At 36.6% G+C, this 21,623-nt stretch overlaps 1 protein-coding gene across 7 annotated transcripts in view; it reads left to right on the plus strand.

Annotated features, from left to right (window-relative positions):
• Nucleotides 1-21,623, plus strand: part of LOC105490383 (ATPase secretory pathway Ca2+ transporting 1) — a 158,670-nt gene that overhangs the window by 105,683 nt on the left and 31,364 nt on the right. For 6 of the 7 annotated variants that reach the window (XM_011755905.2, XM_011755906.2, XM_011755907.2 and 3 more), the window contains 7 exons: nt 766-863; nt 2,997-3,092; nt 3,182-3,271; nt 5,440-5,544; nt 11,055-11,211; nt 14,978-15,148; nt 16,313-16,410. In XM_011755905.2, the coding sequence (XP_011754207.1) occupies nt 766-863; nt 2,997-3,092; nt 3,182-3,271; nt 5,440-5,544; nt 11,055-11,211; nt 14,978-15,148; nt 16,313-16,410 (815 nt within the window). The remainder of the gene's footprint in view (nt 1-765; nt 864-2,996; nt 3,093-3,181; nt 3,272-5,439; nt 5,545-11,054; nt 11,212-14,977; nt 15,149-16,312; nt 16,411-21,623) is intronic. The other variant, XM_071090895.1, reaches the window with a different exon arrangement.

Below are 21,623 nucleotides of genomic sequence, written 5' to 3' on the forward strand. Positions count from 1 at the left end.
GAGATTTGCATAATGATGTTTGGCTTATGGCAAAATTGGATATGGTTTTAACAACCCAAAAAAGGCAATTAAAAATTCCTATCCCTTAGGTAAGGGCCTTGAAGAGAAGTCTTTCTACATCATAATGTTCTAATGCTCAAATCATGTTAAGAAAAATCCATACAACAACTGAAATCTTGGAGTAAAATTAATAGAATTTTTTTCTTGTGACATGTCAAAGAAGATATGTATTATTACAGATCCAAATGTCATACTTGAGTTGAATTTGCCTGTAAGAACAGTAAATTTACAGTAGTTATATTGCTCTAACAAAACTTTATGTGCAATATGCTTTGAAACTCCAAAAATGTACTGAATTTAATTTCTAGTTTGTATTTTAATATCTCCTCCATATACGAGAAACTGAAATACCTTGAAAAATCCCTACTGAAGAAATTATATGGGTTTATATTTAGGAACTCTCCAAACTTTCTAGCAAAGATGTTATATAAGATCATTACATAAAGCTAATGTGAAGTAGCTTTGTAGAAACTAACTGTATGTAAATAAGAAAATGTCAACATCTAATTTTTATTTTTAATTTCAGAAATTGCTTATGCTGAAACAAGCATAATGAGAGAAGTTAATCTAAAATTACCAATGAGTTTGATCTCTATAAATAAATTCAGAGAAGTAGGACAGGATTCTAGTCTTTGATTTGTTTTTTAAGTGAACTTATATTTCTCCTTGATTCTTTTGGTGACTTGTAATGATTTAATTCTTTAGGCTGCTGTAATGTGATTTGTTCAGATAAAACTGGAACACTGACGAAGAATGAAATGACTGTTACTCACATATTTACTTCAGATGGTCTGCATGCTGAGGTACTCTATAGGTTTTTAACAAACAAAAACAGTATCGCTTTAAGAAACTTGATGTTTAACATACCTAACAGTTCCAGTGTCTTACCTTCAAAAGGGCTGTAAATTAGTAGCGGAGTTATTTTCTCTCTCTGTGTTTCTACCAAGTCTTTGTCTCATTCCGCTTGTACACTTGTTCAATCCAAAAACTTTGATTCCTCCTTGACATCTCTCTTTCGGTCACCCCTTCATCTATCCATAATTAAATCCTGCCAATTTTGACTTCTAAAGAATTTTCCCAGCCATCTACTTTATAGCTAGCTTCTTTAAGTTACCGCCATTTCTCACCTGCCACTCTGATAAAGCTTTTGGACTGGTCTTTATCTATTCTTGATGTCCTCACTCCATAAGTAGCTCGAGGGATCTTTTTAGAACCAAATTTTAAGCATGTCACTCCATAAATTAAGATACTCCAATGGTTTTCCATTGTGATCAGGATCCTGAACTGTGGCCTCTCAAAGTCGTACATGTTCTGTCCCTTATTTTCCCCTCTATCCTTGTATGCTACCCTTTGCTTTCTATGCACTAAATATACTGGCTTTATAGTTCTTTTGATGTGACACAATTATTCCTACTTTAGGAACTTTGCTGCCTTTCTCACTGTTTAGGATAGTCTAATACCTCTTCATCTTTGCACCTTAATTCAACCCACTTCTTCAGAACACCCAGAAGTGGCCCTATGTTATATGTTTTCTTAGCATTTCATACCTCTTAGTCCTTATCTTAGGTAAAATTTTCTGTCCCTTTTCCCCATTATGAGAGAACAGGAACTATATTGCCTAGCACAGAGCCTGCTTCATAGTAATAAATGCTTGATAAATGAATAAATGAATGAATGAATCATTTTATTTTAACAATTATATATTGATACATTGTCTCTTAAGTGTACATCACTGTGCAGTAGTTCTTCCTGAAGGTGCTTATGGACAAGTCTAATCCTACTTAGTCTGTGCAGGATTTTTGACTGGAATGCTCTTAACACTACTTATGTTGGGTACAGTAATTTAAAATGTATTTATAGCTAATTCATTGAGAAAAATAAGCATTAGACAAATTGACAGAAGTTGTACTTGGGTTTATTTACGTCCATTTTATATTACCTATGTAAAATAAACCTATGTACGTTATTTACATAGGTTTTGAAAAGAGACTCGATATTTATGGTGTTAGATTTGGTCAAAGATCCCCCATGTTGTGTTGGTGAATGTGCCCTTTCTGGATGATTCAGAAGGGTCATTGGGACTACATGTGCTTATATGATCCAGATATGGAAGGTAGAATATTAGTTTTTCTTTTAAGGTCATGCTATATGTAATGCATTAATCATTTGTTAATTGTTTACCTCTAAATTATGTCATGAAACATTTTATATTTATTTTTATTTTTAATAGAGATGGATCTTGCTTTGTTGCCCAGGCTGGTCTTGAACTCCTGGGCTAAAGTGATTCTCCTGCCCCAGCCTCCCAAGTGTTAGGATTACAGATGTGAGCTACCACACCTAGCCACTAAATTGTATGATTTTTATTGTGAAATTTCCTTTTGTTTGGCTTGGTTTGTTCTAGACATCTGATATAAATACCTGGTTTGTCTCTACCTCTGATTTTTAAAATTGGTGTGTAATATGCTGTGTTAAAGTGATTTGTAAGTGCTAGCGTATATCTCAATGTCTCCAGGCCTGCATGTTTGCAGAAAGAATACTTTGGATACTACTTTTGTCAAAGTCACAGGTTTGTGTTATATGTTACATATGGTAATGGATTTGAGTTCTTTGCAAACTGTAGTATGCTATATAAGTGTAATGTCATACAAGTTTAAGCTTACTTATGTATATTTTCATAGCTTATTCTTTTAATAGCATATTGTAAGTAGAAAACAATGTCTTTTTAGATTAATAATTTTGATGAGAATTAGAATCTATATTTCTTCACTAAATGTCCTTTTAAAAGACAAATTTTAATGCTTTTCTAGATAAACACTTTAACAGTGTCATTATAAATAAAATGAACAGAACTCAGTGTAGTTTTTGGGTTTTATAGGTCTTATCACCAGCATGTGTTTGTAGTGTTTGTATTATTGATCCCACTTTGTGACCTTTAGGTTACTGGAGTTGGCTATAATCAATTTGGGGAAGTGATTGTTGATGGTGATGTTGTTCATGGATTCTATAACCCGGCTGTTAGCAGAATTGTTGAGGTAAATACTTTGTTTTCCAAGACGGTGACTTTCTTCATAATGACTTAAGACACAGTGATAGGTTCATAGTTTATGTGTATTTTTCTTAGGCGGGCTGTGTGTGCAATGATGCTGTAATTAGAAACAATACTCTAATGGGGAAGCCAACAGAAGGGGCCTTAATTGCTCTTGCAATGAAGGTACGTACCTAAATTTCTCTTCTTTGACATATGAGACACTACCCTCACAACAGAACGCAGTGTCATCAATTTCAGTATTACTGGTTTTTAAGTATTGAGTGAAAAAAACTCATACTATTACATTGTTTTTACTATCTTTTGGGTATCAGTTTTACTCCTGTAAATATAAAGTATAGAGGTTTTTCAGTATAACTTGATTGTTCACATGCAAGTTACAAACTAATGAACAGTCATTGATTTCTTATGAAGAAATGTTCCTGTCCTCCACAATATTGAGATCTGCATGTGAAATACTTCATAAATGTGTGTAATTGCTAATAAATACTAACTTGAATGAATAAAAGGCAACATTCTTTAGTATTTCTAGGTAAAGATAACACAGTCATGAGAAAACAGCTTTCTTTTCTCAGTCTTTCCTTTCTCTCCTTTGTTAATTTTTCAAAATGATTGTGAAGTTATAATTTGTTTTGGGGAGAAGTCTCAGTTAACTTTTCATCTGTCCCAATCTGTCTCCTTATCCCCTAAGTCCTATATTTGATTCAGTGAGAAACCTAGTAAGTGCAGGCTGTCACTCACAACAAAAATCACTATTCCTACCTCAAGAGTATTCAAAGGAAATTTTGATACTTGTGTAAAGCAAGAGGCTTCTAAATGAGGTTGCTTGAAATGAGAGACAGTATAGAATTACAGATTATTATAACATATTTAATGAAATAAAATTTATAGTTTTAGAATATATAGTTTCCTTGGCAGAAAAGCACATTTCTGTATCTTTTGGTCTCCTTACAACTAAAATAGTATAGTACTCAAAACATGAATTAGTTATCAAGTATTTCCTGTGTTATGCTTATAAAGATATTAGTTTCTCTGAGAGATGAAGAGTATGAACCTATCTTTTTATGGGCAGAGACCTCACATTTTAGGTAGGGAATTTATATTGACATTCTTGAGACAAAAGGCAATCCAAGACAGCAGACACTGAAAGCTTAAACATTAAGTCACATATAAGAACAATGCAGATTCAGAGCTGGGATATGAGGGCTTTGAAAGATAGGAAGGGTTTAGATGAGGTAAGCTAGGGAATGAACTAAAGTAGAAGTAGAGAGGAGTAAAAGAGCATAGAGTGGGCTGTGGCTAGTGAATTGGCCAAACTGGATAAAATGAAATGTATTTGTGCGACCAGGAGGATTTTTTTTTTTTTAAGACGGAGTCTCGCTCTGTCGCCCAGGCTGGCGTGCAGTGGTACCATGTCTGCTCACTGCAAGCTCTGCCTCCCGGGTTCACGCCATTCTCCTGCCTCAGCCTCCCGAGCAGCTGGGACTAAGGCGCCCGCCACCATGCCTGGCTAATTTTTTGTATTTTTTAGTAGAAACGGGGTTTCACTGTGTTAGCCAGGATGGTCTCAATCTCCTGACTTCATAATCTGCCCACCTCGGCCTCCCAGAGTGCTGGGATTACAGGCGTGAGCCACCACGCCCGGCCGACCAGGAGGATTTTTATAGACACTGTATGTGGTGGGTTTCTGGAGAACCTTTAAGGCAAAGAAGAAGAGCCTGAACATGTTTCAATAGAAAATAGAAAGCAATACATGGTAGAATTTTGAGTAGTTTAAGCATTTTTTGATATTTGGAAGATATTTTTTGTTATTTTTGACATTTGCATATTTGATACTGATGCAAAGGCGATTGGGAAGGAAAACAACAATATGACTGGTAGTATTCAGGATATAAAGTGGTAGAGGGTAAGGGACTAGGATGATAACAAGTGAGACATTTGAGTCCCTAAGAAGTGAGAGATTTAATCTGAAACTTCTATTGATTATAAAAATACATGCTCAGAATTGGTTGGGTAGTTTTATTTATTTATATCCTGCTTCCTTTCAGAATTTGAGCTGGTAGAGGGATTAATACAGTGGGTGTGGGAGGTTTAGTCAGTGTGCAATTCAGAAAACCTGCCTTAGACTCTTATCTACATACCTGGGCTTTCATGTTGAAAATGTATACTGTTGTATAGGGAAGTACGGTATATATAGATGGAGCATTTATTCTTTCACCGATAACTGAAAAATAATCCAGCCAACCTAGCTACAAGTTGTGATCCTTGTTCTTTGTTAAAGGAAAAAATAATCACATATAGGTGAGAATTAACTCTCTTTTTGTGCCATACAGATGGGTCTTGATGGACTTCAACAAGACTACATCAGAAAAACTGAATACCCATTTAGCTCTGAGCAAAAGTGGATGGCTGTTAAGTGTGTACACCGAACACAGCAGGTATCCATGTGTTTAAAGAACACGTATTTCCTGTTCAGCTTAGATGACTAGTTTTTCATTTACCGTCCACCTTTGGGTTTAAATAGTCATTGTACATAATAAAGACTTGTTGCTAGAAAGTACGTGTAATTAATAGTACACTCATCTCTTACTGTTTGTGTTCTCTTTGATAGTCTTTCCTTATAGAATCCATGCATAGATATATTCATGGAGTTGTTGCTGTGTGACCAAACAGCTTAAATGAGACTAGCCTAGTCTCAGTCTCCTAAAGCTTGTGACATCTGGTTTTTTCAGAATTTTTTCTGTTCTTCATGACAGTTCCTTATAAGGTCTTTGCAGACTGTGTTTCAATCTGTGTTCTTTCACTGAAGGAATGTCTTATCTTCAGAACAAATGAAACCACCTTACTTTTTGGAAAGTAGTTTGCAAATGTATGTAATTCATGTTGATTACTCTAGCTTACAAGCTGATGAAATGACATACCGGTATTTTAAGCTGCCACTTTGTTCCTGGGTGCTTTAGAAATTTTTCCAGTTAGTGTAATAAGAGTTCTGAATTATCTAGAGTGTATGATTATATCGCTCATAGTTGCTATTACCAGCTTGATGTTTAAACTTAACTTTAAAAAATATTGAAGCTTAGGCTGGATGCGGTAGCTCACGCCTGTAATCCCAGCACTTTGGGAGGCCAAGGCTGGTGGATCACCTGAGGTCAGGAGTTTGAGACCAGCCTGACCAATATGGTGAAACCCAGTCTCTACTAAAAATACAAAAATTAACCAGGTGTGGTGATGTGTGCCTGTAGTCCCAGCTACTCAGGAGGCTGGGACAGGGGAATTGTTAGAAACCAGGAGGCGGAGGTTGCAGTGAGCCGAGATCGCCCCACTGCACTCCAGCCTGGGCGACAGGGTGAGACTCCGTCTAAATACACACACACACACACACACACCCACACCCCCTTAAACTTTCCTTCACTCTGTTGCCTAGGTTGAGTGCAGTGGCATGACCTTGGCTCACTGCAACCTCAACCTCCCGAGCACAAGTGATCTGCCCACCTCAGCTTCCCAAGTAGCTGGGACTATAAGCACGTGCCACCATACCTGGCTAATTTTGCTTATTTTTTGTAGAGATGGGGTGTCATTATGTTACCTAGGCTGGTCTTGAAGCCCTGGACTCACATAATCCTCCTAAATTGGCCTCCCAGAGTGCTGGGATTACAGGCGTGAGCCACTATGTCTGGACTTATTTGTTATTTTTATAGTTCCTTTGACAGGAATGACTAGTTGGTTATATGTTTTTACCTATGAGCAAACACATGATTTTTGCATATGATACCTCTGATTACATCTCTATAGAAAACAGGAATGAAGGGATCTCCCTTCATTCATATAAGTGGAAACATACTGGTTTTAAAAGGAAGGCCAGGTTGGTTAACACTGAACTTTGAATTGAAGTCTTCCAGGAACTATGTTCATGAGGGCCAAAAAAAAGGTTTCCGTCTGTTCTTTAAAGGAACTTTTACAAACTTAGGTGAAAGAAGACAATTGGAAATAAAACTACGAAAATAAAATGCCTTACACTTTAAACCTTTTAATGTAAAGCTTTCAGAAATTGCATTAAACTTAAGCACTTTTCAGCTGATGGCCCTTAACCATATAGTTACATGGCAAGAATATGCATGTGACTTTTTTGGATAGGTCTGTTTCACTACATTTTGTAAACCATCGCTCAGTACTTGAAGATAGTGTGGCTCATGTAATGTTTAATAATTTTACTTTTCAGCAACTTTTAATGTTATCTCACCAAAGTTTTACATTGGAAGATTAAATCTTCTTAGTTGTGGGAGTGGGGGACAGAAAGTAGCAGGATATGTTTGGAAACATTTGATTCTTCTTCTCATTTGCTGACCTGAAGAGTTCCTCTTGCAAAACAAAACCAACCGGTGAAATGAACGAACAAAACCCCAACCCACAGATGTGACTCAGGATCTGCAAGAAGTCAGCCTGACACAGATAGGGAAACTTACCAATTTAAAAGTAACTTCAGTGGCTAGTTTGCTTTTAAAGGACTTTCACTTGAACATGACTGTATATATTTATTATCTCCCTGAAACCCATGAAAATCACTAACAAGGAATAGAAGATATAAACTCAGAAAGTATAGGGAAGATTCAAAGGTGCCAGGTACCTTTGGAGGCAGGGAGTAAGGCATAAGGCTAAAAATAGAGATATTTGAAATTCTGAATAAGGAACCAACAGAACTCCCCCAAGTACCTTTGCTGCTTCTTTAGGCCAGATGGTTAGCCCTCCTTTACCCCTGTGGAACACCAGAAATCTGGGGATAAGAGTAGAGGGTAGGATTAAGCCTTAAGACTGAAAACAGTGATTAAGAAGATGTCATTGTCCTGAAGGGTTAAGCCCTAGTTCTTAACACCACTTGTCTCTTAGAATACATGAAGGCTGGCATCTCCCTACTCTCATTCCCTCAGTAAGAAGATTCAAGAGTTTTAGAAAAGCTGCCTGGTCTCGTATGGCAGCGGTCCCTAGCCTTTTTGGCACCAGGGACTGATTTCCTGGAACGCTTACGCAGGCAGGGAATGGTTTTGCGATGACATTGGTCCACCTCAGATCCTCAGGCATTAGATTCTCGTAAGGAGTGCACAACCTAGATCCTTTGCATGTGTAGTTCACAATACGGTTCATGCTCCTATGAGAATCTCATGCCCTGGCTAACCTGACAGGAGATGGGAGCTCAGGCAGTAGTGCTTGCTTGGCTGCAGCCCACTACTTCTTTGTGGCTAGGTTCCTAACACACCACAGACTGTACTGGTCCACTGCCTGGGAGTTGGGGAGCCCTGTCATAAGGGGCACCTCTGAGCTAAACTCTTTGTTCATTAGAAGCACTTACCTACTCCTGGACTTTATCTCATCACCCTACAAGAAGGCTTCCCAGTTGATCCTTAGCTTAGCCAGTGCTCATGGAGCTTCTAGTCTTTTAATTTCTTCACTCTTGAAAACAAGTGACAGGGAGGGATTACTAGATACTTGGAGAAAATCTTTAGTATGAAAGTCAAAGACCAAACCAACAGAGAAAGGGGTCTTAGAGAAAGGTAATGACAGATGCTAAAGAAAATTTCCAAAAAACATAAAAAAGATGAAATAACTTTCAATGAAATGTTTATCAAATAAAGTCAAGAAATGTATCAAAGTAGAACAAAGTCAAAGGCGTGTACAGTATAAAAGGTAAGAAAAATCAAAATAAATACAGAAGATCCAGTAATTACCCCATGGTGGTTATAGGAAGGGTAATAGGAATAGGTAATAGGAAGAAAGAACAGAAAATGAGAAGATTTTATCAACTAATGTTAGAAACTTTTCCAGAATGAAAAGACTTTGGTATCTAGAATAAAGTGGCCCACCAACTGCTCAGCACAATATGTGTGTTAAAGCGGGGTGGGGTGATGGATAAACACAAGACCCATAATTAAGAAATTTGAGAACACTTGGAGAGAGAGAATTTGAAGAGCTTCTAGAGAGCTTTAAGCAAAGGGGAGATCATATAAAAGGGCTTAGGAACTAAAGTACAGTACTCTGCCACTTAGCCCAGCGGGATACACTCCAAGACTCCTAGTGGATGCCTGAAACCATGAGTAGTATTGAACCTTATATATACCATATTTTTTTCGTTCCAGTAACATAGATGGCTACTAAGTGATTAATGGGCAGGGAGCATATGCAGTGTGGATATGTTGGACAAAGGGATGATGTCTTTGGCAGGACAGAGTGGGATTTCATAGCCATACTCAGAATGTTGTATAATTGGAAACTTATGAATTATTTATTTTTGGAATTTTCTATTTAATATTTTTGGACTGCTGCTAAGTAACAGAAATTGCAGGAAATTAAACCCCGGATAAGGGGGCACTACTTTAATTTCTTTATACTTTTCAATGAAAACATTGACACTGTAGGCTGGAAGATAATAGAGCAAAGCCTTCAAAATGAGAGGAAATTTATCCTTAGCTAAACTTACAAATGTCAGGATAGAAGAAAAATCTGTCCTACACCACACACCCTTTCTTAGAAAGATATTGGTGGATTAAAAAAACAAAACAAAAGCGAGACTTAAAGACTTAAAATTCAGTGAGGATAGAGGTAGAGCATTGTTCCTAGATACCAGTGATACAGCAGGCCTAGAAATCAGCCAATTAGAAGTGGAAAGAAGAGTGAAGGAAGGCGGTCTCCAGTAAAATATAGAGGTAATAGCTTATCTGCTTCTTTGTTGATGTGAAAAAATGCCATGAGAAGGGTTTTATATTACATTGAAGAGTTTAGGAAGAATGAATGATAGGTATACAGAAAACAAAGCAAATTAAAGAGGTGGTTATTAACTTTCTAAAAGATGAAACTTGAACAGGAAAAGAAGTATCCTATTTGAGCTATCAATCAGGATAGGCCATGAAAACAACATCATGCTCTCCTGCTGCCTCCCTGTCCCCAAATATCTGCTCATTGTAGTTATTTGGGAACTCAGGCAGATGGAAGCTCCATTTTAATGTGAGCACACACTGTCACAGCAGGGGTAGAAGAATAGGAAATTATGCACCGGCACCTACATTTCCATTTGGAAGTGACACAAATACTCATGTTTATTGGCTAAAGCAAGTCATGCCTGACTTTTGGAGTGAGGAGGGCAATAGGGAAATACACTCCTACCTACCAGGAGAGCTGGGATATTTGTGAATTGCTGTAGTCATTACCACACTTGTCTTAGCGGCAAGGAGTCTTGATGTAAACAAAATACTGGCAAATTTTCCTTTAACTATATCATAATGATGGGGAGGGGGGAATAGGTAGTGGGAATGGGGAAATTAACATCTGTCACAATAGACAGTGTATAAAATTGATACCTGAAGGAGGAGCAGTATAAACATGTTAAAAACATGAGGGTAAATATCAGAGAAAACAGCTAAAAATGTTAAAATTATTTTGCTTCCATGGAGTAGGACTAGTGGTGAGAAGGGTTGGACAGGAAACTGCAGTATTTCATTATAAGTTTTATAAGCATATTTACCATGATAAAAAATAAAAAGTCTGATAATACCCATACATACACTGTGATTGGGAGAATTAAATGGCGTTTTAGGTAGATAGGGAGATATAGATGTATATAGTAGCTAATAGAGAACTTGAACCATTGTGAACTGTTATTTCTCTACCATTTCCTGTTGTGTTGCAATGAGCCTCTTTCCACATTCAGAGTGCCAAATTTGGGGCTTAGTATATAGCATTACCTTTAATGTGTGGGATGGTGGGATAGATGTTTTCTATAAAAGATACAGAAAGCTCCATACAGGAATATTTAATCTTCAGAGTTCAGGTGGCAGTCAAAACCTTAGGCTTGAGTAGCTTCTCTGGGAATTATGAGAAATGAATGGCACTTAATTTTGGACTCCAATGGAAGGTATGTACAAGTTGAAATTAAACTTGTGTTTGGTACATTTTTTCTTAGGACAGACCAGAGATTTGTTTTATGAAAGGTGCTTATGAACAAGTAATTAAGTACTGTACTACATACCAGAGCAAAGGGCAGACCTTGACACTTACTCAGCAGCAGAGAGATGTGTACCAACAAGAGAAGGCACGCATGGGCTCAGCGGGACTCAGAGGTAAGGCTATTTCAGCATAGTCCCCTGGGGTGGAAAGGTAGTGCCTTTTTTTAATTGCAGATGAATTCATGCTTCACATCTGAGCTGTCCAACTCTCTTCCAGGCTTTGTAGAACCCTTGCCAGTATTGAGGTGTTGTGTTTTAGTTGGTTAATTGGCCCTCAGAAGGTGGAAATTTGAGAATGTAGCAAAATATGAATCACTGGTTCTTTTAGATCTCCGGAGGTCTCTGAGTAGCTGATAGAAATTTTATTTTAAACAAGTTTATCTTGTGAGAAGGGAAATGGATCAGGGTAAAATGGTGTTACTCTCTTTTTATCATTTTGTCTTAAAGACAAAAATAATTTTCTAAAAATTGAGTCTGAGGCCTCTAATATATCCTTTAAGGTGGTTGCTAACTTGATCTGTTACTGTTCACCAGGGAGGTAAAGAAGTCCCCAGATACTGCTTACTTATATGCTGCTGACTGAGCAGTGATGGGGAGAGGGTCTGCTGGACACACACACATCAGGCCACCTCTCCTAGGGATGTCATGTGTAAGACTAGGGGGTTGGTGGTTGGTGTCCTAACCTGATTCTTACCTTCTGGATAGTCATCTGGCTTCTGCAGAATATATATAGTTATGTAGTCTCAGAGCACTTGGAAGAGTTGGCTTCCTTAATTTTATTATTTTAATGAAATAGGAGTCTAAGCACTACAGTTTCTGGGAGGAAGAAAAACAAGTTATGTGAGAAATGTTTTTATTTGTTGTTCACTTAAGCAAAGGCTTTTTTTGAATTTTAAACATTTGTATGGTTATATAGGGCTTCTGTTCTTAAAATAAACTAAGTTTGGAAAGGTACTCTTATCAGCAGAGAACACTGCTCCCAGCCTGCTGCCATTGCTTTATGCCCTTTTCTCTGAACCTTCTGTGCCAGCCCCCAGGCTGCTGAACCAAGATCACTCCTCATAGCCCTGCCCCCAGAGCTTGGTGCATCTCATCTGGGATATGGGCTGTATTGTGACCATCTTAACACTTCATCCCCTGTCTCTAAGGAAATGGGAGGCAGAGACTCGTGGCTGAGAAGTTATTTTGCAAATGGATATTTTGGATGGAAAAAAATTTAAAGGAAAATAACTTTTCCTTCCCCCTTTTAATGTAAGAGGCTTTGATGGCAGGTTCTAGAGTTTCTGGGGTTTCATCCCAAAGACCTGAATCTGGAACATTCTCTGGATCCCCCCCACCTCAGTCCTCAAGCTTTCTGGACCCCTGAAGCCAAGGCAGATTCTTTCTCTCAGCATCAGTTCTGGGGCAGGAGGAACCTCTTTTCTGGTTTACCTGGGCCAGACCCAGGGTCTCTGAAACCACAGGGTTTTGATATATTTTTATCAAGCCAAATGTGCAAATGCTAACTGACACTCTGGAGAATTGAGCACAGGGGGTGCCCTCGTACATTGTACCCTCGCTCCCTTCTGAACAGTTGGCAGACCAAACTGTTGGGTGGCCCCAGCTGCTGGAAGCTGAGATACTCTGGCTCAGGGTAATGCTTTGTTCCCTTTACATTCCTCAACTTTCCACCTCAGCTAGGGAAAGAGAATGACAGTTAAGGCTTGGCCCAGGATTACAATCCTTAGAGCAAGTGGGAGTTTCAGAGACTTAAGGGGCACTGCAGGGAGGCCTTGCTGCCACAAAATTAGGGTTTTGATTGCTAAAGCCTGTGTATGAAGGGGCAATGGCAGCTCCACTGAGCCAATCCTGGGAAGACTGGTGCAGAGGGCCTGTTACTCCCCTGATTCATCTCCTTCTTGATTGCTGACATCTGGGGCTTTGACCCTTTCTTTTTAAATTACTTTTGCTAAGATGCACTTACTTATTTATTTTTTAAAAAGACCGTTGGTGGACAAAACGTAAACCCATTTCTCTCCTCTTTTGAACTTCTGGGATGTAATCACTTCGAGTTTGTTGGCTTTGTTTCCAGCAATTAATACAGCATTAAAAGAGCGGAGAAAAAAAGGTAGGGAACTCTTAGCAGCACATAGCAAGAGGTTTTAAAGTGGCTTGCATTTAGAGGACTTAAAGAGGTTTTGAAGGTCTAGTATATGTTCCCTCTTTTTCTTAGTTTCTGGAACAGAGTTTTCCTACCTCGTTATATTGACTAACTATTTTCATATGAAGGATTGTGGAGGTTTGTGTATGTATGTTTTGTATTGTAACATTATGAAGTAGAGCAGAGTTGGTAGAGGGGAAAGTTTTTGTTGCACAGGGTTTTGGGAAACATTCTGCTCATTTGTCTCTTGCTTCATGTCTTTTCTTCTTTATCTCCCCTTGTGCTCCATTTCCCTCCTCCCCCTGCAATTACCATAATGAAGAACAGAAAGATTTTAAACCTCAGTTGATATGTACTTACGTTATATCTTATAAAACTTAAGTTTCTAAAATACTGTGATTCTTAATTTTGATATTAGAGTATATTTTGTTTTATGTCAGGGATTCTTCACATGAAAAAAGTTTACCTAATCTTGACTCAGAGAGTAGCAACAGATTTTCATTGGTGCTAAAGAAGCAAATAAATGCAGGATACTAACCTCTAGACTAGTGCCACCCCTCCATTAGGAGTGTGCAGAGCTGATCTTTCCGTCTTAGGATTTGCTGACGTACATTTTTGTCACTGTCCCCTTCTGTTACCATCAGCCTCTATCCCAAACACCAGAAACTGTGAAGTGGCTCATTCTTTCAAGGGTGAAAGCCTTTGGAGCCCACATCTACATAAATAATTAGGTATATGACTCTTACATTGGAAAAATAGAATTACTTGCCTTTAACCTTGATTTTTTTTGGGGGGGTATATGTAATCTTTCATACCTTCTGCTTGAACAAGAACAGATACTTTCTTTGGTCTCTCTGGGGCTTTTCAGTCTCCCCTTGACTTACTTATGTTTAGTTTGTATGTGCATGTTGTTCAGTCTAATGTCTCAGATGCAGGTACATCCCTTTGGTTAATGAAAGTAGTTACTGGAGTTCCATAATTCTGAGAGCAAGCTAAATGATATTTGGGAAATGAAAAGTACTTTATACTTCATCTTACATGCCCAAGGATGACAGGGAAATAAGTAGAAATAATAATATTATAGTGTTATTTATATACTCTTAGAGAACCAAAGTTACAAATAAGAAATGTCTGTTCATGTTATGGAAAGAGTAAAAGAATCCAAACTATTGTTGGTATTTATGGTTTTACAACCGCTTTCAAATTAACTTTACCTTCCAGGAGTTTTCATGTACAAAGTTGTTATAGGCTGTGTATAATTAATTAATACAGCCTTCTCTTCAAAGTGTTTGATTTTTCTGGAGATCTTGCAAATAGAAAGATGAAGATCCATTAGAAGCCACCTTCAAAGGTGTTTGTTTAAAATTGACTTTAAAACTTGACAAACCCATAGTTTCTCTAAATAATTAATTCTATTTTCTAAAGAGGCAGTAGTTCCTGTTGAAAGTAGCTGCATGTGGTTACTATGTGAAGATACTGTTCATTTTCCATCTCTTGCCTACTCTGCCCTTCAGTTCTTTAGTTTGATTCTTTTTAGTTAAAACAGCTTAAAGGGACCCCATATCCAGAACCATTAAACTATAATGTTTTGGTCTGTAATCATTTTGATTTTACAAATGACATTATAGTCTTAAGTGATTTATTTAAGAAGTGTTACTGTCTCCAAATTCTATCAACTAAATTCTGATGTTTTTGTGACTCACTTTTTTTGTTGTTGTTTGGATTTTATTATTTCTTAAGTTCTTGCTTTGGCTTCTGGTCCTGAACTGGGACAGCTGACATTTCTTGGCTTGGTGGGAATCATTGATCCACCTAGAACTGGTGTGAAAGAAGCTGTTACAACACTCATTGCCTCAGGAGTATCAATAAAAATGATTACTGGAGATTCACAGGAGACTGCAATTGCAATCGGTATAACTAGACTGCTTTCTTTTGTTTTCGATAGTTTTTCTTAAAATACTGTGGTGCATAATTTTGTGAACTATTAGATATGAATATGTTTATGTAATATTGAGATTATACAGTTGAAATCGACTCATGGTTTTGCTCATGGTCTATATAAAGTTTGCAAAACTGATTATAGTTTAAAAAGTAATAACATTGACATGCATAACTAAATCATGAAATCACATGTATTTTATTCACAGAGGGTAATTATTTTTAATCTCATGATCACCGTGATGACAGAATAAAAGCACTAGATGATGAATGTCAAAGAAAACATGAAACTTAGTTTTCCCTTTCAACTTAAGTATAATTTTCAAAGCAGACTTGTGCATAATTTGGAAGAAAATAGCTTGTTATATGTATTTGTTTTTTATCATGTATACCTATATTTGAATGCTATTTAAGATTACCTTAAGAAGTATAATAAGGGCAAAAAAGAGACTGAAAGTGAATTTCCCAGAGCCTCTAAACTGTAATTCATACTGATAAATTTAACAGTTGGCTAAAGTCCATTAATTCTTATTTGGAGAGGGGTTAGTCCAGGAGTTTCGAACTATATATTGTCTAAGAATAGGTCACTAGGAACATGATATTATTGGAAGAATAACTTTTCAATGTTTATTTTCATTTATGTATAACTACATGATTACCACAGATCCACCACCATTTTGTCTGGCTTTGGACACTGTACTTAAAATGCACTCTGATCTTCATTGCATTTCAGCTGCTGAGCAGAACCTGATTGGCCTAGTTTCAATTCTTAGGTATGCTGGCTTAAACAGTCAAAATTCTTTTTTTTTTTCTTTTTTGCTGTAGAGACAGGGTCTTGCTATATTGCCCAGGCTGGTGTTGAACTCCTGGGCTCAAGCGATCCTCTAGCCCCAAAGTGCTGAGGTTACAAACCTGAGCCACTGTGGCCAACCTTGAAAATTCTTTATTCTTAAATTTAAACAAAAATAAAAGTCAAACATAAAACCCCAGACTTAATATTGATTCAGATAGGTTTGTATTACTAGTAGATAAAAAAAGAGAATAGATAGCAAATCATACTAAATGAGCATTATGTTGACTTAGCCCGTCAAGCGAAAACAATTTGGTTTATTACATTTTCTCTCTCATTCACTTTAGCCAGTCGTCTGGGATTGTATTCCAAAACTTCCCAGTCAGTCTCAGGAGAAGAAATAGATGCAATGGATGTCCAGCAGCTTTCACAGATAGTACCAAAGGTAGGCCTAAACTAAAGCCTTTTAGACTGAAAGGCCTTATTCTAAGTGTTACCATTTCTGCTACTATCTTAATGAAACTGTTTAATTGTGAACATCAGGGATTTAAGTAACCACCAGATTTGTTGGTTCAAATCCTGAAATGAAGTCTTATCATTGAAGTAGTCTTATGGATTATTTTATGATATGATGTTTATGAATATCAGTGAAAAATTATTAATTTTATCAAGAACCAGATTTCCTCTGAGAAAAGTACTGTGGAAATTAAAAGTGCTTGTATTTATGAATTAGAGGATGGAGAGAGATGATTGCTTTATACTTCTTACTCTTTTGTTCAATTTTAATTTTAGCATGAGTATGTAATTTTTTTTAAGGTACAATTTACGTATAGTAAAATGCACCTATTTTAGTGTATAGTTCTGAGCATTGACAGATGCATGCAGTCTTGTAATCACCACCACAGTCAAGATATAGAACAGTTCCATCATCCCCTCAAATTATCTTATGCCTTTTTGTGGTTACTTTCTCTCCCCCTACTTCCAGGACTTGGCAGCCACTAATTCGTTTTTTGTCTCTGTCACTTTACCTTTTCTAGAATGCACTAAAAATTGAATCATACCGTATGAATGAGGCTTTTGAATCTGCTTCTTTCACTTAGCATAATGCATTTGACATTTATCTATGTCGGTGGTGTGTATTAGTAGTTTGTTGCTGTTTTTTAAAGTAATAATTCTATTGTGGGTGTACCTTACCTATTCACCAGTTTAAGGACATTTAGATTGTTTCCACTTTCTGATGATTATGAATAAAGCTGCTGTCAACATTTGTGTACAGGCTTTTGCGTGAAAATAAATTTTCATATCTCTTGGGTAAATACCTGTGAGTAATTGCTGGGTCATACACTTAATGTATATTTAATTTCATAAGAAACTGCCAAATTGTTTTACAAGATGGCTTTATTATTTTGCACCCCCACCAGCAGTGCCTGGAACTTCTAATAGTCCTGCATCCTCCCTAGCACAAGGGAGTGTCATTGTCCTCACCCCCCATTCTAATAAGTATACAATGGTATCTTACGATGATTTTAGTGTGCATTTCCCTCACAACTAGTGATGTTGGATATCTTTTCATATGCTTATTTGCCATCCATATATCTTCTTTAGTGAAGTGTCTGCCCTGCCTGTTTTAAAAAAATTATGTTTTCTAATTATTGAATTTTGAGCATTCTTTATATAATGTGGATACAAGTCCTTTATTAGATATTTATTTGAAAATGTTTCTTTCCAGTTGGTAGTGTGTCTTTTCCAAGAGGGGAAGTTTTTAATTTTGATTAGGTCTAGTTTTTCAATTTCTTTTATGGACAATGCTTTTGATATCTCAGAACTCCCTGCCTAACCCAGGTTCACAAAGATTTTCTTTGTGTTTTCTTATAGAAGTTTTATAGTTTTGGGTTTTATACTTAGGTCTGTGATCCATTTTGAGTGTGTTTTTTGTATATGTTGTAATGGGTTAAGGTTTATTTTCTTTGCATATAGATGTTCAATTATTCCAGCAACATTTGTTGAAAAGACTATCCTTTTTCCATTGAAATACTTTTTTACTTTTGATTATAATGCTTTTCTAACAAATTATTTGTAGGAAGAGAGGTATCTCCTGCCCCACAGCACAGTAACTTCTTTAGAGCCAGGTTCCCTGATACAAGATTAACTTACTTTATTATCTTGGGCTGCCTTGTAAGGGGCCTATCAAAGCCTGGTTTGTGGGTACACAGGTCCCGTAGGAAGTGCCCCATAAGAGGTGGGCAGCAGTCTTCCCAGTTGCTGACAGTTCAGATTTCTTGGTTTTATTTATTATATATGCACATCTATTTGTATGTCCTTCAAAATAAGCACTTATCTGGAATTTGCTATTTTGTAGCCATCCATTATTACTAATAAAATATTGCTACCTCTTCCTTCATTTATTTTACACTTACAACTTCAAGTTATATATTCGGAACATGGAATTTTCTTAAATTATTTCTGCATCTTAAGGTAAGGTATGTCTATACTTTTTTGATTAGGAAATTTATTCATTAGTAGTATATGTTCAACATAGAAAAATAAAATGGTATAGAAAAGTAAGAGCTACAATAGAAGTTGTCTGTAATCTAACCCACACTTAGGTTATGCATCCACAGAGTATCCATAATAAGTTAACCTATTATGACTTAAAAAAAATATGTTTAACAAAACCTGGTTGCTACTTTATACTGTTATAATTCTGAACATTCATTTTACATAACTTTGGCATTTCTGAAGTCAGTTATTATTAGAAAACATGTTTTTAATTGCTGTACAGTATTTTGCGTATACCATGTGTATGTGTGTATAAATGCACAGCATATATATATATATATATATATAGTTACATAACCATTTTCCTGTTGAAATTTGAGCTTCTATTCTTTTTACTACTGTAAGTGTTCCTTTAAGGATAATGACAATAGCAACCATTTACTATCTGCCAATTGCATGTATTACCTACATTATCTAATTTACTTCTTTTAGCTACCTTATAAAAGATAGGCAGCACCACTTCAAAAATTCTAATAATTAATAAGCCTTATTTCTTAGCAGTGTTAGATTGATAGAATAATTGAGCAGATAACACAGTTCTGCATTCCTACCCCATCTCTACCCTCTACTCCTAGACAGTTCCCCTTCATATTAATAGACTGCATTACTGTAGTATATTTATTGCAATTAATGAGCTAATATTGATACAGTTGTATTTTATTTCATGGTTTACACTAAGGTTTACTTTTTGTGTTGTACCTTTCTAGGGGTTTTGACAAATACATAATGACATATATCCACCATTACAATTTTTTTTTTTTTTTTTGAGATGGAGTCTCGCTCCACCATTACAATTTCATTCAGAGTAGTTTCATTGCCCTGAAAATCCCTGTGTTTGACGTTTTCATCCCTCCCCACTCCCCTCAAATCCTTGACAACCACTGATCTTTTTACTGTCTCTAGAGTTTTGCCTTTTCCAGAATGTGTATGGTTGGAATAATAATGTATGTAGCCTTCTCAGACTGGCTTTTTTTCACTAAGCAATATGCATGTAAGGTTCCACCATGTCTTTTCCTGGCTTAGTAGCTCATTTCTTGTGAGCACTAAATAATATTCCATTGTATGAAAGTGCCACAGTTTATCACTTCACCTTTTGAAGGGCATCTTAATTGCTTCCAGGTTTGGCAGTTATACATAAAGTTGCTCTAAACATTCATATACAGGTTTTTGTGTAGACATAAGTTTTCAACTCATTCCGCTAAATACTAAGGAGCACAATTGCTGAATCAGATCATATGGTAAGAGTGTATTTAGTTTTTTAAGAAACAGGCAGTTCCATTTTTGTGGATGAGGAAATTGAGGCCCAGAGTACTTGGGAGACTTGACTGATGTCTCAGAGCTAGTAAGTAGTGGTGTTGGCATTGGAAGTGGAATCCAGGTCTGTATGCTCCAGAGTTCATCTGTTGTTTGCTGTTTCTTTGAATATTATTGAACCTAAGATGTACCCATCTCTGATTATTATTATTATTGTTACTATTTTTTACCACTGCCCTTAGCAATATACATCTCTGATTATTTTTATACACTAAATTCCTACATGTAAAATGATTGGACTAGTGTTTAACACATTTGTAAGGCCCTTAACATATATTGCTGAATTGTTCTCTAGAAAGGTTTCTGTTTATATTTCCATAAACTATGCTTCATATAGTAGCATTAAGTCCCTAGACCTCCAGTCCCACTTCCCTCATCCTCTAGCAAGTGGTTAGATTTTGGATGTTGTTACTAATAGAAATACACTATTTTGCTTATCCATATTTTTTCTTTCTGAACTTCTAATCACTCACAAATGCTGTTTTCAGAGAGAGCCAATCATAGTCCTGAAAGATGTAATTTCGAATGTTGAAATCCTGAAAGATTGAAATCCTTAAAGTCTTAAAATCCTGAAAAACCACAGTCCCCAAAGATCAAAATCCTAAAAATCTAATTCTGGAAAAAATAATTTTAAAATAAAATCATTTACATTTTTAAGAAGGAATTTATATGAGAAACATAAAAACATGAAAATGCTCCATTGGTCACTTTATACAAAATAAGCAGTAATAAATAACCTACACAGTTTTGCAAGCATTTGCAAGCATAAACACTCAGGCATAGTATATGACAGACAGATATAACATAGGACTGTTATGAGCATATGAACTGTATTTATAAAGAAATAGGTCATAAGGGAAATGCATAAACACCTATCACTATGGTTGCTAATTGTGTGCACCCCACTTTATAACTGTGGGTCATTTTTATCTTTCACAAATGCAGATGTATGAAAAGGACATCTGTTCATTTATTGAGGAAGTTTCAACATTTTTACATACATGTACAATGCTTACATACAAAGTCAACATTGTGATCATGCACTTTTGTGAAGTCAAATTTGTAAAACATGCATAAAACAAATTAGAACCCTTTAAGTCTCTATAACTTATGCTTCCAGTGTTGGAAATGATGCAGAGGTGAAATACACAGCATAGCAAATTGTAAAAAAAAATGCTGACAATTTAAAATAGTGGAAAATGAAACTAAAAAAAGAAAAACAATGGCGGGGGATGGTGGCTCACACCTGTAATCCCAGCACTTTGGGAGGCTGAGGCAGATGGATGGCCTGAGGTCAGGAGTTCGAGACCAGCCTGGCCAACATGGCGAAACCCCATCTCTACCAAAAATACAAAAATTAGCTGGGCGTGGTGGTGAGCGCCTATAATCCCAGCTACTCAGGAGACTGAGGCAGGAGAATCGCGTGAACCCGGGAGGCAGAGGTTGTGGTGAGCTGAGATCGCACCAGTGTACTCCAGCCTGGGTGACAGAGCAAGACTCTGTCTGCCCACCTCCCCACCGAAGGAAAAAAAAAAGATAACAAGAAGAACAAAAAAACCTAAAAAGAAACTATGACATGGAAAATTATATTACAGAGATAGATGATGGACAGTTGCATGGAGATAGTCCATAAAAGCTGGCTGACCTTCACGATCATTAACTATATTTTGAAGTCTTGCAGCATGATGAATAATTGCTTTTTTTTCTTTAAGAACATGGCTATCAGAGTATGTTCATATTCATTTTCTACGTGGCACTGCTCTTTTTGAAATTCTGTGATTCGAT

The sequence above is a fragment of the Macaca nemestrina genome, chromosome 2, assembly GCF_043159975.1.
Source record: "Macaca nemestrina isolate mMacNem1 chromosome 2, mMacNem.hap1, whole genome shotgun sequence".
Taxonomy (NCBI): domain Eukaryota; kingdom Metazoa; phylum Chordata; class Mammalia; order Primates; family Cercopithecidae; genus Macaca; species Macaca nemestrina.